The sequence below is a fragment of the Ranitomeya variabilis genome, chromosome 2 (genome assembly GCF_051348905.1).
Source record: "Ranitomeya variabilis isolate aRanVar5 chromosome 2, aRanVar5.hap1, whole genome shotgun sequence".
NCBI lineage: Eukaryota > Metazoa > Chordata > Amphibia > Anura > Dendrobatidae > Ranitomeya > Ranitomeya variabilis.
Window position 1 is genome coordinate 430403678 of NC_135233.1, and position 25281 is coordinate 430428958.

The 25281-nt window shown below is 44.6% G+C and overlaps 1 protein-coding gene across 8 annotated transcripts in view; it reads right to left on the reverse strand.

Annotated features, from left to right (window-relative positions):
• Positions 1 to 25281, reverse strand: part of SHANK2 (SH3 and multiple ankyrin repeat domains 2) — a 672686-nt gene that overhangs the window by 400643 nt on the left and 246762 nt on the right. The window contains exon 1 of one of the 8 annotated variants that reach the window (XM_077286977.1): positions 17621 to 17964. The exons of the other annotated variants lie outside the window; for them this stretch is intronic. Coding sequence (XP_077143092.1) covers positions 17621 to 17648 — 28 coding nt within the window. The 5' untranslated portion in view covers positions 17649 to 17964. Of the gene's footprint in view, positions 1 to 17620; positions 17965 to 25281 lie in introns of those variants that run through there. 8 annotated transcript variants of the gene reach the window in all.

Here is a 25281-nt window from a genome sequence, read left to right on the forward strand (position 1 = left end):
CAAAGACCCAAAAGAAAGGACATGTGTGCAGAGCCCCAAGAGAAAGGACACGTGTGCAGAGCCCCAAGAGAAAGGACATGTGCAGAGCCCCAAGAGAAAGGATGAGCAGAGCCCCAATAGAAAGGATGAGCAGAGCCCCAAGAGAAAGGACACGTGCGCTAAGACCCAAAAGAAAGGACATGTGTGCAGAGCCCCAAGAGAATGGATATGTGTGCAGAGCCCCAGGAAAAAGAACACTTGTGCAGAGCCCCAAGAAAAAGGACACATGTGCAGAGCCCCAAGAGAAAGGACACGCGTGCAGAGCCCCAAGAGGAAGGATATGTGCGCTGAACCTAAGACAACTGTGGTCCCCTTTTACCTCTGTGCAGTAAAGAGATGAAAATCCTCCATAATGCGTAGGGTTGATGTTGATGACCACTGATCTGAACCCATTTCCACATCCTGCATTTATTTTTGTATAAAATACCAAAGTAGAGGTTGAAAAGATTGGCTTGGCGTATGGCCATCCTGTGCAGTAACACAATACCGCGTATCTGCGTGAAGACATTTCCGCACAGTAAAAATTAACTGTAAGTTACACAAATGTACCGACTTGACCTACATTTCTACATAAAAAGGATCAGGCGGCAATTATCTCCCCCACAGTAATTATGATAAAATGCAGCAAGAAGGTGGGAAAAAGGAAATTATTTATAAGCAAATAAGCCATCAGATGTGGATGTCAGGAAATGCGACTGATATACCACGGGCGTGCGGGGAACTCATCAGCCGGCGCCCAACTCAGCCTTAGTCCGGCGTCACACTAGCGAGTTTTACGGACGTATGAGCGCAGAAACTACGTCCGTAAAATACACATTGCACACGGCCCAATGATTCTCTATGGGTCTGGTCCTATCTGCCGTATATTGCGCATCCGTAATATACGGTATTGTACGGCCATAGAAAATCGCAGCATGCTGCGTTTGTCACCGTATTGGGCAAAAAAACGCCAATGAAAGTCTATGGGGGCAAGAAAAATTACGGATTACACATGGACCATGCGTGTGACTTGCGAGAAATACGCACCGGTGTTAAGAGAAAAGCCGGTAATTCAATTGCCGGCTTTTCATTTCTCCTTCACAAACCCGACATGATATGAGACATGGTTTACATACAGTAAACCATCTCATATCCCTTTTTTTTTTGCATATTCCACACTACTAATGTTAGTAGTGTGTATGTGCAAAATTTGGGCGCTGTAGCTTGTAAAATAAGGGTTAAATGGCGGAAAAAATTGGCGTGGGCCAATTATCTCCGCCAGAGTGGTAAAGCCAGTGACTGAGGGCAGATATTAATAGAGAGGGACCATGGTTATTGCCCCCCCCCCCCCCCCGGCTAAAAACATCAGCCCCCAGCCACCCCAGAAAAGGCACATCTGTAAGATGCGCCTATTCTGGCCCTTGGCCACTCTCTTCCCACTCCCGTGTAGTGGTGGGATATGGGGTAATGAAGGGTTAATGTCACCTTGCTATTGTGAGGTGACATTAAGCCACATTAATAATGGAGAGGCGTCAATTATGACACCTATCCATTATTAATCCAATAGTACGAAATAGTTAATAAAACACACACATTATTTAAAAGTATTTTAATGAAATAAAGACACAGGGTGTTGTAATATTTTATTATACTGGTAATCCACCTGAAGACCCTCGTTCTGTAACAAAGGAAAAATAAAAAAAAACAACAATATCTCATACCTTCCGTCGCTCAGGTCAAGTCCCATGAAGCAAATCCATCTGAAGGGGTTAAATCATTTTACAGCCTGGAGCTCTGCTAAAGCAGTGCTCGTGCCTGTAAAACCCCCGGGAATGAATGGATTGCAGGGGAATGACCTGTAGTTACCCTGAGTTGCGGTGATGCGCCCTCTGCTGGATGTCCTCATGAACTGGAGCCTTGGAAAAGTTCCCACGCTCGAGTTCATATGAGGACATCCAGCAGAGGGCGCCTCACCGCAACTCAAGGTAACTACAGGTCATCCTGCTTTCCTTTCAGTACCCGGGGGTTTACAGGCACGACCGAGTGCTTTAGCACAGCTCCTGGCTGTAAAATGATTTAACCCCTTCAGATGGATTTACTTCGTGGGACGTGACAGATCATCTGAAGGTATGTATATTGTTGGTTTATTATTTTTCAGAGCGAGGGTCTTCAGGTGGATTGAGAGAGCAATAAAATATTAAAACAACCTGTGTGTTTATTTCATTAAAATACTTTGCAATAATGTGTGTGTGTTTTTTTAACCCTTTCATACAATTGGATTAATAATGGATAGGTGTCATAATTGACGCCTCTCCATTATTAATCTGGCTTAATGTCACCTTACAATAGCAAGGTGACATTAACCCTTCATTACCCCATATGCCACCGCTACACGGGAGTGGGAAGAGAGTGGCCAAGTGCCAGAATAGGCGCATCTCCAGATGTGCCTTTTCTGGGGTGGCTGGGGGCAGATGTTTGTAGCCGGGGGGGGGGGGGGCAATAACCATTGACCCTCTCTAGGCTATTAATATCTGCCCTCAGTCACTGACTTTACCACTCTGGCGGAGAAAATTGTGCGGGAGCCCACACCAATTTTTTCCGCCATTTAACCCTTTATTTTAGCAGCTACAGCGCCCAAATTTTGCACATACACACTACTAACATTAGTAGTGTGGAATATGCAAAAAAAAGGGGATATGAGATGGTTTACTGTATGTAAACCATGTCTCATATCCTGTCGGGTTTGGGAAGGAGAAATGAAAAGCCGGCAATTGAATTACCGGCTTTTCACATATATCGCGCTGAATTAAATATAAATACAGATTATATATATATGTGTCTCAATGACATATATATATGTATACATATACTGTATATATGTTTTAACGAACATTTGAGCACATAAATCCATTAGATGTTGGTTTTGCAAGCCTGCGAGATAATCTCGGCATACAGATGCCATACGGATGTCACACGGATGTCAAAAGGATCATTTGATGCGAGGAAATCGCATCCTCGCACTGCACACGGATCACTGTTTTGGAAACATTTGTGCGATTCTCGTCCGTGAAAAACGGACCGTTTTTTTATACGTTGTGTGTGTCCCCGGCCTCAGACGAACTGCTGGACAAGAACTGTTCACTTTCCGATGCAATAGCATTGAAGGAGCTTGCAGAGCATGAAATTGGCTGAATCCAGTCAGCTTCAGAGCAGCGCTTGCAAGCTAGTTAGCAAATAGCTTCAAAGTGCTGCACTGCTTGCCTGAGAGACTGGGTCTTATTTGTCTGACAAAATGCAGAGGTGGTCGGTGAGCTTGGAAACATACTGTAAACTAATTAACAATCACTCCAATCTTGGAAACAGAGAGGATTTTTAATAACAAGTAAACTCCAAAGTTAGCTCTTTTCATGCATTTGTAAGGTTGAGAATAACCTTTTGGCCACGTTCACACTTTCAGTATTTGGTCAGTATTTTACATCAGTATTTGTAAGGCAAAACCAGGAGTGGGTGATAAATACAGAAGTGTTGATTTGTTCCTATTGTACTTTTCCTGATTTTGGCTTACAAATACGGATTTAAAATACTGACCAAATACTGAAGGTGTTCACGTGGCCTTAATATGAAAGTATTTTATTCTATAACGTTTTCTGCAAGCAAACATTTTTCTTTAAGGCCATGTTCACACGTTGCGTTTTTGATGCTTTTTTTTCTTAAGGCAAATCCTGCTCTCCTGTCAGTAAGAAACTTGGCTCAAAAAAAGCAGGTGTTTGTTGCATTTTTTGCTGCATTTTTTTCAGGGTGCATTTGTCTGTTGTGCGTGCTGATAAAGTTTAGTGGAAAAAGAAAAGAAAACAGTTTTAGTTCATCAGGTTTTGGCAAAAAAAAAAAAAAACATGCACCAAAAATTGATACCTAGGTTTTTTTTCAGCATTTTTTTGCACCGCCCTTTGCATTTTTCAATGCTGAAAGAAGTGACATGCTCCATTCTACAAAACCTCAGGTTTTGCACAAAATACTGTGGTTAAAAAAAAAAAAGCTGGGGGCATGAGATTTCTGAAATCTCCTACACTTTGTTGTGAACTGGGAATTGTTCAGTGAGCTCAATCTGACTTGCAGTTTGTAACTTTTTATTTAACTCCTCATTGCTGTTTCATAGACACAGTAAAGTTCAGTTCTTTTTATGGCCACACAACAAATCAATTGACTGAAATTTGCTCAATAAAAGACAGATATGAGTTACAAACACCCGGCCACACTGAACTCAATGATGCCTTCTGCCCATCAGATTGACGGCTCCATCTAAATCAGCGATGTTATTTATTTTAATCATTTATTAAGCGCCATTAATTCTCCAGTGCCGTAAAGACATCATCATCTCTGTCCCCATTGGAGATCACAATCTACATTCCCTATCAATACGTCTTATCTGAAATTGGAAAAAACTCAGGCAAACACGGGGAGAACATACAAACTCCTTGCAGATGTTTTCCTTGGTGGGATTTTAACCAACTACCCCAGTGCTGTAACCACTGAGCCACTGTGCAGTGCTAACCACTAAGCCCCCAAGCTTCATCTAATGAGTGAGGGCCCTACTCAGTATTCAGAAAAGCTAGGACAAAACAAATATCCAGACAGGGGCACTTTGTTTGCTGATGATTAAGTCATGTAACTTTTTTTACTATTCATAATGCTGTAATAACATCCCATGGTCTTACCATTAGACTGTCACATTACTAATAATGGCTAGCAGTCACACAATATACTATATGAGGAGTCTACAAAATCCACTTTCCTGATTTTCCCAGCAGGTAACATGCTCATTTACATACATGCCTTTAATGTGGATGTACACATTTTAACTATTGGCGCTTACAGAGATCACAGATGTACGTAGGAGGAACATTCACAGGAGCCGTCTCCAGCATTCAGCGTGCTAGCACACTATCCTAATGGATGAGCCGAGCATTCACACACCAAAATATGTGCATCACCCGCAGGCTGCCGCACAAAATAGGTCAGATTGGAGAAAAAAAAACAGCAATTATAGCCTGTGAATCTACAGTAGAAGGTGAATGCACATACAAGTAAATGCACATACACATACAAGAGAGGAGCAGAAAGATTTCTGGTACCCAGGTCAGACCTTTATTACAGGAGATTTACATTTACCACCTATATGTTGTGTACGGGACAACCCTTTACAATTAGGCTATGTGCACACGCTGCGGATTTTGCTGCGGATCCGCAGCAGATTGGCCTCTGCGGATTCGCAGCAGTTTTCCATCTGGTTTACAGTACCATGTAATCTTATGGAAAATCAAATCCGCTGTGCACATGCTGCAGAAAATACCACGCGGAAATGCTACGTTGTTTTTTCCGCAGCATGTCAATTCTTTGTGCGGATTCCGCAGCGGTTTACTCCTGCTCCACAATAGGAATCCGCAGGTGTCAAACTGCAGGTGGAATCCGCACAAAACCCGCAGTAATTCCGCGGGTAAAAAACGCAGATCGTTTTACCTGCGGATTTTGCAAAACCGGTGCGGAAAAATCCGCACACGATTCCGCAACGTGGGCACATAGCCTTTAAAATACAGCAAATGAAAACTTTGTTCTCCATTAACACTATATGGAGAAAAGTATGTGACCCCTCCACATTCCTCTCCAGGGACTTTTCTGACCTCCCATTCTACATCCATAGATAATATGGAGATATAACGATAGAGAAAGATTAGTAGATAAAATATCTGAGAGAAAGAGAAAGATATTAGGGAAGAGTCAAAGCAATGCTCGGACCGGCCATCGAGTGTCACAGCGTGTATTTCTATGCAGCTATTACTCACGCTCATGTCAAGAGAGCGGACAGTCCGAGCAATGCGCTGCGATCATTGTCCGAGTTATACGGCCGGGTGACTCTTCTAGGGTACAACGATATTACACAGATGTGAGATAGATAGATGATAGATATATAGATACATATACATAGCTGAGACAGATGGATATGAAGTAGATTAATAGATATCACATACAGTGGGCAAAATAAGTATTTGATACACGGACGATTTTTCAAGTTTTTCCACCTACAAGAAATGGCGAGGACTGTAATTGTTATTATAGGTACTTCACCTGTGAGAGACAGAATCTAACAATAAAAACAATATCACATTGTAGGATTGTTACATAAATAAATTGCATTTTATTGCAGGAAATAAGTATTGAATCACCGACCAACCAGCAAGAATTCTGCCTCTCACAGACCTGTTAGTTTTTCTTTAAGAAGACTCCTACTCTGCACTCATTACCTGTATTAATTACACCTGTTTGATCTCGTTACTTGTATAAGACGCCTGTCCACACACTCAATCAATGACACTCCAACCTCTCCACCACGGCCAAGACCAAAGAGCTGTCTAAGGACACTAGGGAAAGAATTGTAGACCTGCACAAGGCTAGGATGGGTTACAGGACAATAGGCAAGCAGCTTGGTGAGAAAGCAATAACTGTTAGCGCAATTATTAGAAAAGGAAGAAACACAAGATGACGGTCAATCTTCCTCGGTCTGGGGCTCCATGCAAGATCTCACCTTGTGGGGTAAGGATAATTGTGAGAAAGGTTAGGAATCAGCCCAGGACTACACTGGATGACCTGGTTAATGACCTGAAGAGAGCTGGGACCACAGTCTCAAACATTACTGTTAGTAACACACTATGCCGTCATGGCTTGATATCCTGCAGGGCACACAAGGTCCCCCTGCTCACGCCAGCACATGTCCAGGCCAATTTGAAGTTCACTAATGACCATCTGGATGATCCAGAGGAGACATGGGAGACGGTCATGTGGTCAGAGGAGGCCAAAATAGAACTTTTTTGTATCAACTCCACTCGCCGTCATTGGAGGAAGATGAAGGATGAATACAACCCCAAGAACAGCGTCCCAACCATGAACCATGGTGGGAGAAACATCATTCTTTGGGATGCTTTTCTGCAAAGGGGACAGGATGACTGCACCTTATTTAAGGGAGGATCGATGAGGTCATGTATTGCGACATTTTGCCCATCCACTTCCTTCCCTCAGTAAAAGAATTGATGATGGGTCATGGATGGGTCTTCCAGCATGACAATGACCCGGAACACACAGCCAGGGCAACTAAGGAGTGGCTCCTTAAGAAGCATTTCAAGGTCCTGGAGTGGCCTAGCCAGTCTCCAGACCTGAACCCAATAGAAAATCTTTGGAGGAGCTGAAACTCAATGTTTGCCGGCAACAGCCCCGAAACCTGAAAGATCTGAGATCTGGAGAAGATCTGTATGGAAGAGTGGGCCAAAATCCCTGCCGCAGTGTGTGCAAACCTGGTCGTCTGACCTCTGTAAGTGCAAACAAAGGTTTCTGGACCAAATATTAAGTTATGTTTTTCTATTGTATCAAATACTTATTTTGTGCAATAAAATGAAAATGAATTATGAAAAAATTCTACAATGTGATTTTATGTATTTTGTTTTAGATTCTGTCTCACAGGTGAAGTGTACCTACGATAAAAATTACAGACCCTCCATTCTTTGTAGGTGGGAAAACTTGCAAAATCGGCAATGTATCAATGTATATAGATAACCGATGCATATACATAGCTATGCCAACACTGTGTCTAATTATAAATGGGACATTACAGGCTCCTTTGCTGCGCTGATTCCCGTAATTTGCGATTGTGTAAACCCCTCGGTGACCTCAGAGCTAGCATTCAGCCACACTGCAGCACACAGGAGCCCAACGTTAATGAATCATGCTATAAAAATAATTCCAGATAAAAATGGAGCCCGGCGACGCCAGGTTATCTGGAGGTGTTTTTGTTCTAAGTAACAAATCCTACAGAGTGAAAACTTATACATGTGTAGGTGGACGGCCGAGGAAACAACACGAAGGAGAAAAAAGATTCAGTGTAAATGCTGCAGATACATTGTTCTGGGGACGAAGCAACAACGGTCTCTGCCGGAACAAGAAAACAATTCTTCATTATTATTTTTTAATACATCGTTATAATGGTCTATTCTCTGGTTTTCTTCTAACAAAGCTCCAAATCTCCTGTGAAGATCTTATAACATGTATTCTATTTCAACCACTGCTATGGGAGATTTAACCCCTTACCGCAACGGGCAATTTTTGTGTTTGCACTTTAATTTTTTCATCTTCTTCAAAGAACCATAACATTTTTATTTTTCCATGTGCATAGCAGAATGAGGACAAAAAAAATATATAGCAATGTTGGTGATCTTCAGAAGGTCCCTAGCTGCCACGGAAAAACATCAGCAACCCTACTCATGTATAGGATCATAATGATAAATGCTGCACTGTGTACAAATTGGACTCACCATCCCCCCCTAGTGGTGACTGCAGACAAGAGATTCCTGCAGCGGATGTGAAGTAATGGGCCACGCTAAGTCCTCCACAACCATCTCTGTAGTTTCTCTATGATGAGGCTGATAGAAGAAGGTCCTGACTACTGACCACTACATAATATCACTATCATATGACTGCTGAAGGTCTGACATCAGGGACCCCCATAGGCCTGGATAAAAGCTAATGCAAATAATAAATGATAATAATTGAAGAGGACCTTTCACCAAAGGCATTGAAGATGAAACATGGATGGGTCTTTCAGCATGACAATGCTCCCAAGCACACCACCAGGGCAATGAAGGAGCGGCTCCGTAAGAAGCATATGAAGGTCCTGGAGTGGCCTAGCCAGTCTCCAGATCTCAACCCCATAGAAAACCTTTGGAGGGAATTGAAAGTCCGTGTTGCCCAATGACAGGCCCAAAACATCACTGCTCAAGAGGAGATCTGCATGGAGGAATGGGCCAACATACCACCACCAGTGTGTGCCAACCATGTGAAGACTTACAGAAAACGTTTGCCCTCTGTCATTGCCAACAAAGGATATATAACAAAATATAAAGATGAACTTTTGTTAATGATCAAATACTTATTTTCCACTATAATTTTCAAAAATAAATCTTACCAAATCAGACAAGGTGATTTTCTGGATTTGTTTTCTCATTTTTACTTTCATAGTTGTGGTCTACCTATGATGTCAATTACAGGCCTCTCTCATCTTTTTAAATGGTAGAACTTGCACAATTGTTGGCTGACTAAATAAATACTTTTTATCCCCACTGTGTGTGAACAGGATTTGCCAAGCATAAATCTGAAGTGAAAATTCTTGTGTAAACATAGTATCTGGAGTGGTGCAAGTGGTCATCATCTGACCTAATGGGTAATCTCCGCATATTAAGGGTCCCCAGAAATTCTTGCCTTGATCTTTTTTTTATGAATGAACAAGACGTCCCCCCAGGGAGCATGCAGTAAGTCAGCATAACGGCCGGCACAATCTACCTTTCTGTAAAAAGAAAGTAAATTGCGCTACACAAATGCATATAATCTCATGAGGTTGCAGCCTTAGACTATTTCGAGCATGATCACTGCATAATTTGTGATGCCATGGTAACCATTGGAACTTCAGGCCAACCCAGAACTTCCGTATCCTTGGGTAACGTCTTCCTCAGAAGAGTTTTCTGCCACATTAGATATAGCCAAATTGTTTGCCCAGCTGTAAATTCATCTACTTATAAGTATTAACCCTGCCAGCGCCGGGAGTGACCAGCCCCAGGATGCAGAGCATAGACCGAGCCTAAACGATGCAGAAATAACGCATTACGTCCGCAGACTAAGTATCAGACGGATGGAGCCATTGACAAGTGGGAAAGTAGGCAGGCGGTGGGGCAAGGGTTAATAAGTATCCAGGGCAAGTGTGGATAATATTTAGCTCATTACTCTCCATGAGATATAAGGCTCTGAGCGGGGAACGCTTCGCCTGCGTCTCAGGAAGCAGATGTTTTCTGTCTTTGCATATTGCATCCTCAGAGTCACTTTAGGAGATACTTTCATTATTTGCATTTCAAGCACAGGGGTTTTGTAGCCTGAAATAAGAGCATGTCGACAAGACAGGATTCACAATAAGCAAAGGTAAATTTGTGCGGACCACCAAAAAAACTAAACTACAGCAGCTTTGCGCAATTATAACACATTTGCCAGGCTGTGGGAAGTCACACCCTGAATAATCAAACATTTTTGAAAGCAGCACAGAAATGATAAAAGTCACCTAATTTATGTTGCAGAATGCACCGATATCTGCGTTTTTCCTTCTGTAGCTGAAACAAGGGTGTATTCCCACACTGGCACTAATAGGTCTTGCACACGGGCAGCACACAAGCCGATTATATACTCGTCTGGACAAGCCCCGCAGCTAAATTCATAGGAAAACATAAAAAAATGACAGTTTCATGTCTAGAAAAATGTATACAGTGGTCTGTAATGTCAACCCCAATGTTTGTTTGTTACATAACTAGGATATTTATTGTTAACATCCACAATTGAAAGACAATAAATAAGTAAAATACCCAATAGTCTTTCAGGTTTTCTTTGAATCTTTGTTAAAAATGGATGACAAACAGATGTTCTTCTGTATCGCATACATTTTTTGTGTCAATTTACGGGCGAGGCTCGTTTGGAAAACATTTGTGACTAGCGCCTGCTGTGATATTTTTTTCCCACTCAGACTGTCGGTTCATTTGGAAAAATGTTCATGTGAACTACCACATGGATTAACATTGGTCTGTTACGCACAAAGACAGCATAAGGTCCGAAAATACGCCAGTGTGAACATCGCCTTACAAGAATTTCCACATAAAATTATACAGAGCCTTGAAAAAAGTATTCATACTGTGAACTTTTCACATTTCTTTCATGTTACACCCACAAACCTAAATCTATCTTATTGAGATGTTAATTTAGTAGCAAGTATTTGTGAAGTGTAAAGGAAATTATACAAGTTTTTCTAAACATAAATAATATATAATTATATAAACACTAGATGGTGGCCCGATTCTAACGCATCGGGTATTCTAGAATACGCATAGTAGTATAATACACAGCCCATGCAGTATATAACACAGCCGACGTAGTATATAACGCAGCCCACGCAGTATAAACTATAAACATAACTAGGATATTTATTGTTAACATCCACAATTGAAAGACAATAAATAAGTAAAATACCCAATAGTCTTTCATGTTTTCTTTGAATCTTTGTTAAAAATGGATGACAAACAGATGTTCTTCTGTATCGCATACATTTTTTGTGTCAATTTACGGGCGAGGCTCGTTTGGAAAACATTTGTGACTAGCGCCTGCTGTGATATTTTTTTCCCACTCAGACTGTCGGTTCATTTGGAAAAATGTTCATGTGAACTACCACATGGATTAACATTGGTCTGTTACGCACAAAGACAGCATAAGGTCCGAAAATACGCAAGTAGCAAGTATTTGTGAAGTGTAAAGGAAATTATACAAGTTTTTCTAAACATAAATAATATATAATTATATAAACACTAGATGGTGGCCCGATTCTAACGCATCGGGTATTCTAGAATACGCATAGTAGTATAATACACAGCCCATGCAGTATATAACACAGCCGACGTAGTATATAACGCAGCCCACGCAGTATAAAACACAGCCAGGTAGTATATAACACAGCCCATGCAGTATATAACACAGGCATGTAGTATATAGCACAGCCCACGTAGTATAAACACAGCCACGTAGTATATAGCACAGCCACGTAGTGTATAGCATAGCCACGTAGAATATACTGCACAGCCCACATAGTATATAGCACAGCCCACGTAGTATATAATACAGCCACGTAGTATATAGCACAGCCACGTAGTATATAGCACAGTCCATGTAGTATATAGCACAGAGACGTAGTATATAACACAAGCCATGCAGTATATAGCACAGCCATGTAGTATATTGCACAGCCACGTAGTATATAACACAGCCCACGTAGTATATAACACAGCCACGTAGTATAGCACAGCCACGTGGTATATTGCCCAGCCACGCAGTATATTGGACAGCCAAGTAGTATATAGCACAGCCCACGTAGTATATAGCAGAGATGTAGTATATAACACAGGCCACACAGTATATAACACAGGCCACGCAGTATATAACACAGGCCACGCAGTACATAACACAGGCCACGTAGTATATAGCAATCTGGGCATCATATTCCTGTTAAAAACAGAAATAAAATAAAAAATAGTTATATACTCACTTTCCGGCGGCCCCCGGATCCAGCCCAGGCATTGAGCGATGCTCTGGTCCCAAGAATGCATTGCAGCAATAACACGTGATGATGTAGCGGTCTCGCAAGACTGCTACGTCATCATCTCGCGAGACCGCTACGTCATCTCCGGTCATTGCCGAAATGCATGCTTGGGACCGGAGCGTCGCGAGGAGTGGGAAAGGCGTCGGAAGGTGAGAATATAATGTTTTTTTATTTTTGTAATTATTTTTAACATTATATGTTTTTACTATTGATGCTGCATAGGCATTAATAGCAGCGTTAACAGACTGCTAAAACCCTATGTGGCCGCTGACTGGAGGGGAGTATGGAGGGGGCACTGACTGGAGGGGAGTAGGGAGGGGCCAATTCGCGGCCAGACTGTGCCTGTCGCTGATTGGTTGCGGCCAGCCAGCCGCCACCAATCAGCGACCCGGGGTTTCCGCGACAGACAGACGGAAGTTAGAAACAGACGGACGTACCCCCTAGACAATTATATATATATATATATATTATATATATATATATACAGTTAGGTCCATATATATTTGGACAGAGACAACATTTTTCTAATTTTGGTTATAAACATTACCACAATGAATTTTAAACAAAACAATTCAGATGCAGTTGAAGTTCAGACTTTCAGCTTTCTTTTGAGGGTATCCACATTAAAATTGGATGAAGGGTTTAGGAGTTTCAGCTCCTTAACATGTGCCACCCTGTTTTTAAAGGGACCAAAAGTAATTGGACAGATTCAATAATTTTAAATAAAATGTTCATTTCTAGTACTTGGTTGAAAACCCTTTGTTGGCAATGACTGCCTGAAGTCTTGAAGTCATGAACATCACCAGACGCTGTGTTTCCTCCTTTTTGATGCTCTGCCAGGCCTTCACACGGTGGTTTTCAGTTGCTGTTTGTTTGTGGGCCTTTCTGTCTGAAGTTTAGTCTTTAACAAGTGAAATGCATGCTCAGTTGGGTTGAGATCAGGTGACTGACTTGGCCATTCAAGAATATTCCACTTCTTTGCTGTAATAAAATCCTGGGTTGCTTTGGCTTTATGTTTTGGGTCATTGTCCATCTGTAGTATGAAACGACGACCAATCAATTTGGCTGGATCTGAGCACACAGTATGGCTCTGAATACCTCAGAATTCATTCGGCTGCTTCTGTCCTGTGTCACATCATCAATAAACACTAGTGACCCAGTGCCACTGGCAGCCATGCATGCCCAAGCCATCACACTGCCTCCGCCGTGTTTTACAGATGATGTGGTATGCTTTGGATCATGAGCTGTACCAAGCCTTCGCCATACTTTTTCCTATTCATTATTCTGGTAGAGGTTGATCTTGGTTTCATCTGTCCAAAGAATGTTCTTCCAGAACTGTGCTGGCTTTTTTAGATGTTTTTTAGCAAAGTCCAGTCTAGCCTTTTATTCTTGACACTTATGAGTGGCTGCACCGTGCAGTGAACCCTCTGTATTTACTTTCATGCAGTCTTCTCTTTATGATAGATTTGGATATTGATACGCCGACCTCCTGGAGAGTGTTGTTCACTTGGTTGGCTGTTGTGAAGGGGTTTCTCTTCACCATGGAGATTATTCTGCAATCATCCACCACTGTTGTCTTCCGTGGGCGCCCAGGTCTTTTTGCATTGATGAGTTCACCAGTGCTTTCTTTCTTTCTCAAGATGTACCAAACTGTACATTTTGCCACTCCTAATATTGTAGCAATTTCTCGGATGGGTTTTTTCTGTTTTCGATGCTTAAGGATGGCTTGTTTTACCTGCATGGAGAGCTCCTTTGACCGCATGTTTACTTCACAGCAAAACCTTCCAAATGTAAGCACCACACCTCAAATCAACTCCAGGCCTTTTATCTGCTTAATTTAGAATGACATAACGAAGGGATTTCCCACAACTGTCCATGAAATAGCCTTGGAGTCAATTGTCCAATTACTTTTGGTCCCTTTAAAAACAGGGTGGCACATGTTAAGGAGCTGAAACTGCTAAACCTTTCATCCAATTTTAATGTGGATACCCTCAAATGAAAGCTGAAAGTCTGAACTTCAACTGCATCTGAATTGTTTTGTTTAAAATTCATTGTGGTAATGTCTACAACCAAAATTAGAAAAATGTTGTCTCTGTCCAAATATATATGGACCTAACTGTATATATATATATATATATATATATATATATATATATATATATATATATATATATATATATAATAGATACATCTGAAAATTGTGAGGTGCATTTGTATTCAGCCCCTGAGTGAATACTTTGTAGGACCACCGTTAGCTGCAATTACTGCTGCAGTCTTTTGGGGTCTGTCTCTCCAGCTTTACACATCTAGAAGTGACATTTTGCCCCTTCTTCTTGCACACTCGCTCTCGCTCAGTGACATTGGATGGAGACATATTTCATCAGCAATTTTTAAGTCTTGCCACAGATTCTCTATGGGATTTGGGTCTGGACTGTGACTGGGCCGTTCACACACAGGAATATGATCTGATCTAAACCATCCATTGTAGCTCTGCCAGGATGTTTAGGGTTGTTGTCCTACTGGAAGGTGAACCTAAGCCCTAGTGTCAAGTCTTTCACTGCCTCTGAAAGGTTTTCTTCCAGAACGGCCCTGTATTTAGCTACATCCATCTTCCTATCACTTCTCTGCCCCTGCTGAAGAAAAGCCTCCTCACAGCAGGATGCTGCCACCACTATGAGTGATGGTGGGGATGGTGTTTTCAGGGTGATGTGCAGTGTTCGTTTTCCACCACACATAGTGTTTTGCATGTATCCCCAAAAGTTCTACTTTGGTTTAATCTGACCAAAGCTACTTCTTCCACATGCTCTCTGTGTCCCCTTATATGACTTTTGGCAAACTGCAAACAGGGTGTCTTCTGGCTTTCAAATATGGCTTTTTTCTTGTCAGTTTTCCATAAAGGCCAGATTTGTGGAGTATATGACCAATAGTTGTCCTGTGGACAGATTCTCCCACCTGAGCTGTGGATCGCTGCAGCACCTCCAGTGAACATGGGCCTCTTGGTGGCTTCTCTCATTAGTGCTCTCTTTGCTTGAGATGTCAGGTTAGGTGAACGGCCATGTCTTGGTAGGTTTGCAGTCGTGCCATATTCCTTCCATTTTTGGATGATGGATTGAACAGTGCTCGGTGAGATGTTCAGAGCTTTGGCTTTATTTTATAACCTCAAGAAAAAGACCAATGTATGATATACACAACCACTGTAATCATAAAATTGAAATAAAACTTTATTTTCTTGTTGTCATTGGTTGACCACTGTCATTGCATCCTTGTTACAATTGTATGGTAGTGAGCCTCATGCATGGTGGTTTGCTTATTTTATAACCTAACCCTGCTTTAATCTTCTCCACAACTTTATCCCTGACCTGTCTAGTGGGCTCCTTGGTTTTCATGATGCTGTTTAATCCCTAATGTTCTCACAAAAAAACTCTGAGGCCTTCATAGAACAGCTGCAATTACACTGAGAAGAAATTACTCATGGATAGACTCAATTTACAAATTATGTGACTTCTGGAGGCAATTGGTCACGCAAGATTTTGTTTAGAGACATCAGACAACAAGGGGCTGAATACAAATGCACATCACAACTTTCAGATTTATATTTGTAAAATAATTAGGAAGCCATATATCATTTCCTTTACAATTTAGAAATATTTGCTACTTAGTGTTGGTGTCAAATAAAATACATTTATGTTTGTGGGTTTAACGTGGAAAAGTTTACGGAAAATGAATACTTTTTCAAGGTACTGTATACCTAAGATGATGTTCACGCCTGCGGTTAATATTTTTTTCTGCCATAAAAGCTAAAAAAAAAAGGTAATTGATGCAGAGATAGATATATTCTATGATGAAAGGCAACAGCGCCTCGCGGACCTTATTAACTAAAATGGGTTCTGCCAAAGATTCAATCATTTTTTTCAGACAAGAACGACTGGATAGATATTGTAACTGAAATTCCATGGCCCCTATTAAAGTCAGTGGAAGTTGTTTGGGTAAGGCAAGTATCAAGTGCGGATTTGCAGAGAATATAACAGTATCTTCTCTTTCATTGACGCAGTCACTGAATCAAACCTTGTCCACAATACAGTTTAATTAAATCTTGCATTAGGCCGCCTTGAGGCCAAGTTCACAAGTAGCATAAATGCGGATATATACTTTTTTCTGCTTCTTTTTATTAGCATGTTTTCTGTAAATGTCCACGACAAAATATGCAATAACAATTTTCTCTGAGTGTTTTTTCTGCGTTTTTTAAGTGCATTTCTTTGCAGATTAGAAGCTTTACTTCCAGAAAAGCTTTGACTTTTCCACTTAAAAATGTGAAGAAAATCTGCACCGTTCAACGACGTCTTTTATCACACAGGGAGGCACAAGTTTTTAGGAAATCACATCCACTCTATTTGGACAGTTAAACACAGATTTTATGCATCATAAGATGCAGCATTCACACTACGCAAGAACTTGGCGTTTTGTATCCCGGTCAGGACATCCGTCCAAAATCCCCAGCAAAACGGGGTCCGGACGCTAGCTCCGACAGGGCCATAGACTGCCACGGTGAAGGCAGAGTGAATGTGAGCTCCGTCGTGCACTTTTTTCGTGAGTGTTCGCCTACAGGAGGACGACACTCACACGCAGTCTACTACTACTTAAGCATGCACCTTTATATCGCTCTAATAATATAGATATTTTGCAGTCAGCACTGTTTGCCATGCGCTGAAAGCAGAGTGGACAACAATCTGACTAATCCAAAAAGTGCAAGATTCACGATGGAAACAGTTTCCGCAGAATGTCAGAAAGGAGAACCCCTCCTGGTTCTGTATCATCTCCATATGGACAGAATAAGCAGCCAACCCACGCTAGAGTGAACGAGGCCTTCTCTATTCCAGCACATTAAATCATTAGGAAAATTAGTTTCTGTTTTTCTTTCTTTAAGGAAACAAACTAACGGTGAAAGTCTGGGGAAATTGAATGAATGAGAATCTTCCAGGCTTAGTCCGCCTTGGACGGCAGAAAAGCACAGGCAATATTTAACACGCAACATCCTACTCCTGTAATCTGCATCTTACAGCAGATCCGTCTGCTCCTCCCTGCCAGATTGCACTAATTACTGCAGGCCTTATAATTATAGAAAGAGGTTTTTTTCTTCTCTTAATTATTACATTAAAAAAAAGAGGCAAAAATAAAAAAGGCGAGAACATGTTTTGAAGAGACACCCAGCCCAGCACACGCTCATCCATGTATACAGGAATAGAGGCTTCCTGGCCCGAAACCTAGCAACAGTATCCAAGAATTGGTGATTCTGCTAATCAACGACACAAACTCGCACACACACAGCAGCTCACACAGTGAAACAAAGCTCCTCGATCTCATTTCGATGAGGAGACAAACCTTTCTTGCACGAGGAAGAACAGCCCATGTCACCTAATCCATACGGGTCAGGCTTTGCTTCACAGGAACCCCCCCGACCAAAATATAAGCGTCCGAGTAGGGTTCTCCGAATAGACGGGGCCTCATCTTGTAATGCATTCCGCCGGAGCCTTGGAGCGCGGTAGTAGCGGAGCCTCAGTAATGCTCGCCGGCACCCGTGTTTGGTAACTCCATCTTTTAGCAGCCATAGTAGAAATGCGAGGCTTAGCACATGCTTCCTAAACCGTCTGTGCTCATTTACTCGCAGACAGCTGGATGGATGCAGTAAGGGATTAACTTCTTTTTTTTTTCTCCCCCCACTGGTATTTAATCCATTACTTACCCTAAAACTATAAAATACATTGAAGAGAACCACAACTAATTATATAAGGGGAGGAAGGGGGCATCACTGAGAGATTTAGGATCATAAATTAAATAGTCTGGGAATATATGAATACATAGAATATAAAATCAGCATCTAGAAAATCTGATAATCCGGTACAGAATTGCACTTATCGGATTATGGATCGGTGATGTGTATTTAGCAGAGAGAACAGATATGGGAATACCTGTGGGATTAAAAGCAAAGTTATAACATCTATATATGTAAACATTTCACTGTTGGGCTTCTTCCTGAGCATTTCTTAGGCTAGGTTCCCATTGCGTTAATGGGATAGCGCTAACGGACAGCGTTGCACGGCGAAATTAACGCCGTGCACCGCGTCCGTTAGCGCTCCCATTGCCGGCAATGTTAGAGCGCATTGCTAGCGCGTGTCATTTTCGGCACGCGCTAGCGATGTGCCGGTCTTTTGTAGCGCGCCTCGGACGCTGCTTGCAGCGTCCGCGGCGCGCCAGAGGTCCGTTCCCCGCTCTCGCAGATCGGGGATCTGCGAGAGCGGGGACGTTAACGCGACCCCTGAACGCGGCCCCGAAAAAGACATTGCGTTAGCGCAATCCGCTAGCGCTCGCGCTAAACGGATTGCACTAACGCAATCTGAACCTAGCCTTACCCTTACAAGAAAATGTTTATATCTGGTACCTTTCTGGTAGCTCAGAATATATCATAATCTGGCATCATGTCCTATTAATGTTAGTTTGGAGTCTGGACCGACCTTGGAAGTTGTAATCGCGCCCTATGGGTGTGATTGAAGTCGTCCTCGGTGGCCATGTCATCTCTGGGACAATGTCACTGCGCTATCCTGGATGTCCACAATGTGCCAATGAAGCCGGCAGGGTAGTACACCTGGCTTCACTGTGCATGGGTGAGATTTCCAGCAATGCTGAGACGAAGGATGTCAGAATCTGAAGCCAGGTTTTTCTATGTGAATAGATGCCAGACAGACTAGTCTGGGTGTAACGATTATAGGGGATAACTCAGGAGACTCTTTGCGTGGAACAAGACAACTACAGGACACAGTTTTATAAGTGGTAAAGTCTATATTATCACACGTGATTCAAACAGGTGCAGAGCAAAGCTCAAGTCCACAACACTTGGTATAAATATAAAATGCAGCTTAACAGTCTATAGGAACTTTAGAGGAAAAACGCAATCAAGCAGAAAGTCTATGAAGCACAGTTGTACTTGAGGATACTTGACACGAATAAGTCTTTGTTTAGTCCAAACACAGATAGATATGCTTATAAGGCAGTTCAAGCAATGTCTTAGCTCAACCAGGAAGGCCTGGGTGATAATCTCAGCTTTAAGCTGAGCATCAACAGCTTACATGTCCAGCAAATGCAGATGGAAACAAACACAAGCAGCCAGATGGAGGATTACTGGAAACCGATGTATGCAGCAGAAACTCAGAGCTGAGTAGCAGGATCTCCACACAGGTTCACAGGTGCAGGTGCAAAGCCAGGGAGTCGCCAGGATAAGAAGCTGGATGCAAGGCAGAATACTCTAGCACAGACTAAAGGCTGGGGTGGAGTTATATAGCAGGAAGACACAGTGCACATGAGACCAAAGATGCCATCTGAAGGCACGTAGTTAACGTAAGCTCCCCATGACTGCGTTGCCAAGGGGACTGGGGGAGCAGTTTTTAAATTTAAAGCAGGGCCAGTGGGGATTGGCTTAGGGGAGGAGAAAAGGGGTGGCCTGTAGCTTGTAGGGCGGGTTTTTGGGAAAAGTGCGGGAAGGGGGCCATTACCTCATGAAACAGCAGAGTGAGAAGACACACGATGTCCTCGGTGGATGCATTGGTGACGCAGCTGCGGGAGATGGCCGGGTCCAGGCGCGGTGGCTGGCTTGAGAAGCAGCTGGCATCCCTTCTGGGCGGTTCCGGTGTCCAGGTGACCAGATCCAGGAGGACCCGTCCCCCGGAGCGTTTGTCCCCGGAGCTCGGAGCGCGCTGCAGACGCCGGCCACGGAGCCCCTCTCGGGACCCTGCAGAGGGCGCGGGCCGCAGGTCACCACCTCTCCCTGGCCCGTCCTCTGGCAGGAATCCTCCGGCCGGCGCTGCAGGTGCTGGGCGGCGATCTGGAGCATCAGCGGTGCAGGCCCGAAGTGAGGCGCGGGCTGCACCGGAAGTACCTGGGTTAGTTCCGGTTCCTAGGCAGAACATGGCGGCGGTGAGCAGGAGCGTTACCCGGCCCAGAGCAGCACGGACGGCTGCGCCGGCGACGTCGATGACCAGGAGCCCTCAGGGAGAGGCGGTGGTGCGGAGGGCCAGCGGGAACGGAAGCAGCGGTCTGGCGGCGGGTACCATGGGGTCTGACCCACCCCTGGTGCCTGGCAGAGGCGGCGTGGCAAGAGGCAGGGCGACGGGCAGGCGCACTTCAACCCCCCAGCCTGGCCCAGTTCGGAGGGGTCGCGGTTCAGCAGACGCTGGGGCTCGTGGCAGGGCCCAGCAAGAAGACAGGCATGGAGACGGGCTGGCAGCGGCCAGGTCCAGGTCGCCCAGAAGATCAAGGGAGACATCCGTTTCGTCTGCTCCGGTCCCCCCTGGTGACGAGGAGGCCAGGGGCGCGGGCCAGGAGCAACACAGCAGCGCGGAGGAATCCGGATCCGGGAGTGACCCACGCGACTTCAGTGATCGTACGGCTGGCGGGGATACAGCACCTGCGCAGCTTCGTGAGTATGAGAATGATTCTTTTGCGGGGATTGATAGTGGAATACGGTCTGGGGATAGCTTGTATGGGGGGGTCAGTTTGGCAGGGAGAGGAGGGACTAGCGCTGTTGGTGTTCCGGGGGTCAGGGAGCTGTTGGAGGGTATGTCTCAGTTTTTGCGGAGATTGGATCAGGGGGGCTCGGATCGTGCGCGGTCATCTCCGGTAGGTGCGTGGTTGCCGGTGTCCGGCCAGGGTGCCGGGGTGCCAGTGGGATCGGGCGGTGCGAGTGGCAGTGAGCCAGTGTCGGCGGCAGGGGTGTCAGTGTCGGTTCAAACAGAAAAGGAAAAAGCGGATGCGATTAAATTGGATGATAGAGCTAAGGGAGAGGTTTATGTGTGTTTTGAGGGGCCGCTGGGGGCTCATTCAAAGAAGGAAATAAAGGAGAAAATTTGGAAAGATGAATATGTGGAGATTTTCTCCCTCTTGCCTTTGGAGAAGTTTAATCTAGATAAGGGTAAGAAGGAGGATAGTAAAAAGGAGGAGGAAGAAAAGAGAAGTTGGCGTTTAATACCGCAGACTTTTGTGAATTGGCAGCAGGCGTTTTCAATCTTGGTGAGTGTTATTGGGGAAAAGTTTCCAGAGAACTGTTCGGGCCTGTTTTGTTACCAGGATGCTATAGGGGAAGCGCACAGGGCATACGGGGGCCAGGCGTGGCTACGGTACGATGAACAGTTTTGGCAAAGGAAGGCGGTCAGGCCCGAGATAAAATGGGAGCAAAAGGACATAGGGTTGTGGTTGAAAGTTATGGCCCCAACGCGGTTTGGGCAGTCCTTTCATGGGGGGGTAGCGGGTAGCGGTCAGCAGTCAGGGCAGGGAGCTGGGGGACAGGGGTCACAAGGGGCTAAGGACAAAACAGGGACGTGTTGGCAGTTTAATGACGGCCAATGCAAGTATGGCAGTACATGCAAGTTCAAGCATGTCTGTTCTCACTGCAGCGGGGCCTCTCATGGAGCGGCCAAATGTTTTAAAAAGGCAAGGGGTAAACCAGCAGTGGGTGGCGGTCAAGGGGGCGACACCAGTGAAGGTTCAAAGGATGGCCCCTTATCTAAGTAGGTATCCAGATCAGGAAAAGGCGAGGTTACTATGGGATGGTTTTTCTGAGGGTTTTCGGATTCCTCATCCGGCTCATCCTATCCCGTTTTCAAAAAAGAATTTGAGGTCGGCTACTTTACAGGCAGAGGTAGTTACGGCTAAATTGGCGAAGGAGGTCGAGTTAGGACGTAAGGCGGGGCCGTTTAGCGTTTTGCCAATGGAAGGGGTGGTTGTTTCGCCTCTGGGGGTTGTCCCTAAAAAGGAGCCTAACAAGTTCCGCCTGATTCAGCATCTGTCGTACCCTAAGGGCCAGTCGGTTAATGATGGCATCGCTGAGGAGCTTTGTTCGGTGGTTTATACTTCCTTCGATGCTGCGGTACAATGGGTGCGTAGGTATGGAGCTGGGGCCTTAATGGCAAAAACGGATGTCGAGTCGGCTTTCCGTTTGCTTCCGGTTCACCCCGATAGTATCCCGTTGTTAGGATGTTTTTGGAACGGGGGGGTTTTATTTGGATAGGTGTTTGCCTATGGGTTGTTCGATTTCATGTTCGTTGTTTGAGTCGTTTAGTACTTTTCTTGAGTGGGTTGTTCGGGATGTTTCCCAAATTCCGTCTGTCATCCACTACTTGGATGATTTTTTGTTTGTTGGCCCGCCGGATTCGTTGTTGTGTGGAAATTTGTTGGCTAGCATGGAGTGGGTGGCGGGGCAGTTTGGTGTGCCTTTGGCGCGAGAAAAAACGGAAGGTCCTTGCACGGCTTTGAGTTTTTTGGGTATTCTCATTGATTCGGAATGGATGGAGTGCAGGTTACCTGAGGAGAAGTTGCTGGCGTTACGACAGGAGGTGCTGAGATGTGAAAAATTGCGCAAGGTTACGTTAAAAGAATTGCAGTCGTTGTTGGGGCGGTTGAATTTTGCGTGCCGTATCATGCCTATGGGCAGGATTTTTTGCAGAAGATTGTCAAGGGCGACTGCGGGTGTGCGGTCTGCACATCATTTTATACGTTTGTCTAAGGAGCATAGGGAGGATTTAGTCATCTGGCGGCGTTTTTTGGATAAGTATAACGGTCGGGCGTTGATTCAACAAGAGGATGTGAATGACTTTGATTGCGAAATCTTTACGGACGCAGCTGGCAGTGTTGGCTATGGGGCCTATTGTGCTGGTAAATGGAGCGTTGGCGGATGGCCTGATTGGTGGTGTGAAACTGGTTTGACGAGAAATTTGACATTGCTTGAGCTTTTTCCGATTGTGGTTTCGGTGTTCATTTGGGGTCGTACGTTTCAGGATAGGCGTGTTCGTTTCCATTGCGATAATTTGAGCGTGGTGGCGGTGATTAATAGTCTTTCGTCTTCCTCTCCCCCGGTAATCAGATTGGTTCGGGAGTTAGTGTTGCGGTGCTTGGAGTTGAATACTTGGATCTCGGCGGTGCATGTGCCCGGCGTTCAAAACTCTATAGCCGATGCTTTGTCTCGTTTGCAGTGGCAGCGTTTTCGGGAGTTGGTTCCAGAAGCGGAAGATGCAGGAACACCATGCCCTTCTCATTTATGGCGGATTGTTGCGGACGTGGAGGTCGGCTGATTCAGGCCTCGGTGTCGGGACGGACGTGGTCAGGTTACCAATTGTCGTGGCATATGTGGGAAGGCTGGTTGGAGCAGTTGGGTTCGGTTCATTCAGATGGTGACAAGGTGATGGCGTTGTTGTTTTTGATTGGGTCAGCGAAGGAATGGGGTTGGTCGGTGTCACGGCTGAATAAATTTATAGCTGGTTTGGCTTTTGGTTTTAAGCTTCAGGGTTCTGTGGATGTTACTAAGGATTTCTTGATTCGGCAGGCGTTGAAAGGTTTTCGGAAGGGTTCGTCCACTTGCGATTCGCGGCGGCCCATTTCTTTTGGGACGTTGGAACGTTTGGGGGAGGCGTTGGAGGGTATTGGTTGTTCTCATTTTGAGGCTGTTTTGTTTCGGTTGGCGTTTTCATTGGCCTTTTTTGGGGCGTTGAGACTTGGTGAGTTAGTGTCCCCTAATCGGCTTGAAGTGGGGGGTTTGTTAGCGGAGGACGTGGAATTTTGGGCTGGTGGCATCGCATTTTGGATTAGGCGGTCAAAGACCGATCAGTTGGGTAAAGGGAAACGTGTGGTTTTAGAGAAAGTGGTTGGGGGTTTGATGTGCCCTCATCGGTGTTTGGAGGATTATTGGGGATTGTGGCCTGGCAGGTCTGGCCCACTTTTGCGGCATCGTCAAGGGGAGTTTTTGTCTCGGTTTCAGTTCACGGCAGTATTAAAAAAAGGGCTGATGTCGTTAGGCCTGGATCCACTTTCTTTTGGGTCACACTCGTTCCGGATTGGGGCGGCATCTGAGGCTGCTGGTTTGGGTTTGGGCCCAGAAATTATTAAGCGTATTGGCAGATGGGCATCTAATCGGTACCTGTCTTATGTTCGATATTGATATTGGTGTTGGTTTGGTGGTTATTAATTGTTGTTGTATTTTGCAGGTCGGACCCTACTTCTGGCCTGGATATTTGGACACTCTTTTGTGCATTGGGGTGCGATTCGTGCGGATGCTAGGCCTGATGGTAGGCAAATTGGGTTTAAGAGGAATGAGGTGTTGGTTCCTTGGTTGGGTTTTCGGGGCATGTTGTGGTGCAGGATACTATCCGACTTTGCCCGTGCTGCTGGTTTGGATCGTTCCCCTGACATTGTCGTGGTACATTTGGGTGGGAATGATTTGGGGTCTAAGCCGGTTAGAGAGTTGATTCGGGATATCCGCTTTGATTTCTTGAGATTGTGGGTATCCTTTCCAGGCATGGTGACAGTTTGGTCGGACATCGTGCCCAGGAAAACGTGGAGGGCGGTACGTTCCCTTAAGGGGATTAATAGGGCCAGGGTGAAGCTGAATAGGGCCGTGGCAAGTTTTGTCTCCCGAAATGGGGGTGTGGCAGTTCGGCACTTTGAATTGGAGGCTGGTGTTGGAAATTTTTGGAGGCGGGATGGCGTTCATTTGAACGATATTGGTATGGACTTGTGGATGTTGGCTATTCAGGAAGGTGTTGAGAGAGCCATGGCGGTGGTGGGGCACTCGCGAGCATGAGGCGTCAGTGCTGCTCGTGGTTGGCGGGGTTCTTGGAGTTGGTGTTTTTATGGGGCTGATCTGGCTTTGGTTTACTGGCTCTGGACGGGAAGTTTACCCTCGGGAGCTTTGGGGTTTTGTTTGCCCGGAAAATCGGGTTACATGGTGCCCTCGAGCTGGTGGTTACGGCTGAGGGTAAAGAAGGTTTTTCGTTTTAAACTTGGTTTGGGCTTTTGCCTATTGGGGGCCAGATTTTTATTAGCTCCAAGAACCCTCCCCTCAAGTTTTTATACAAATGTATAATTGGTTATTTATGTTGTTTGTTAATAAATTGGCCGCTGTGGCCAAATTATCCAAAAAGAATTAATTGTCGTGTTTTAATTGTGGGTAAGAAATATATTTTGGGGGAAGGTGGTCAGGGGTAGGCTTTATGCGGCCTCTT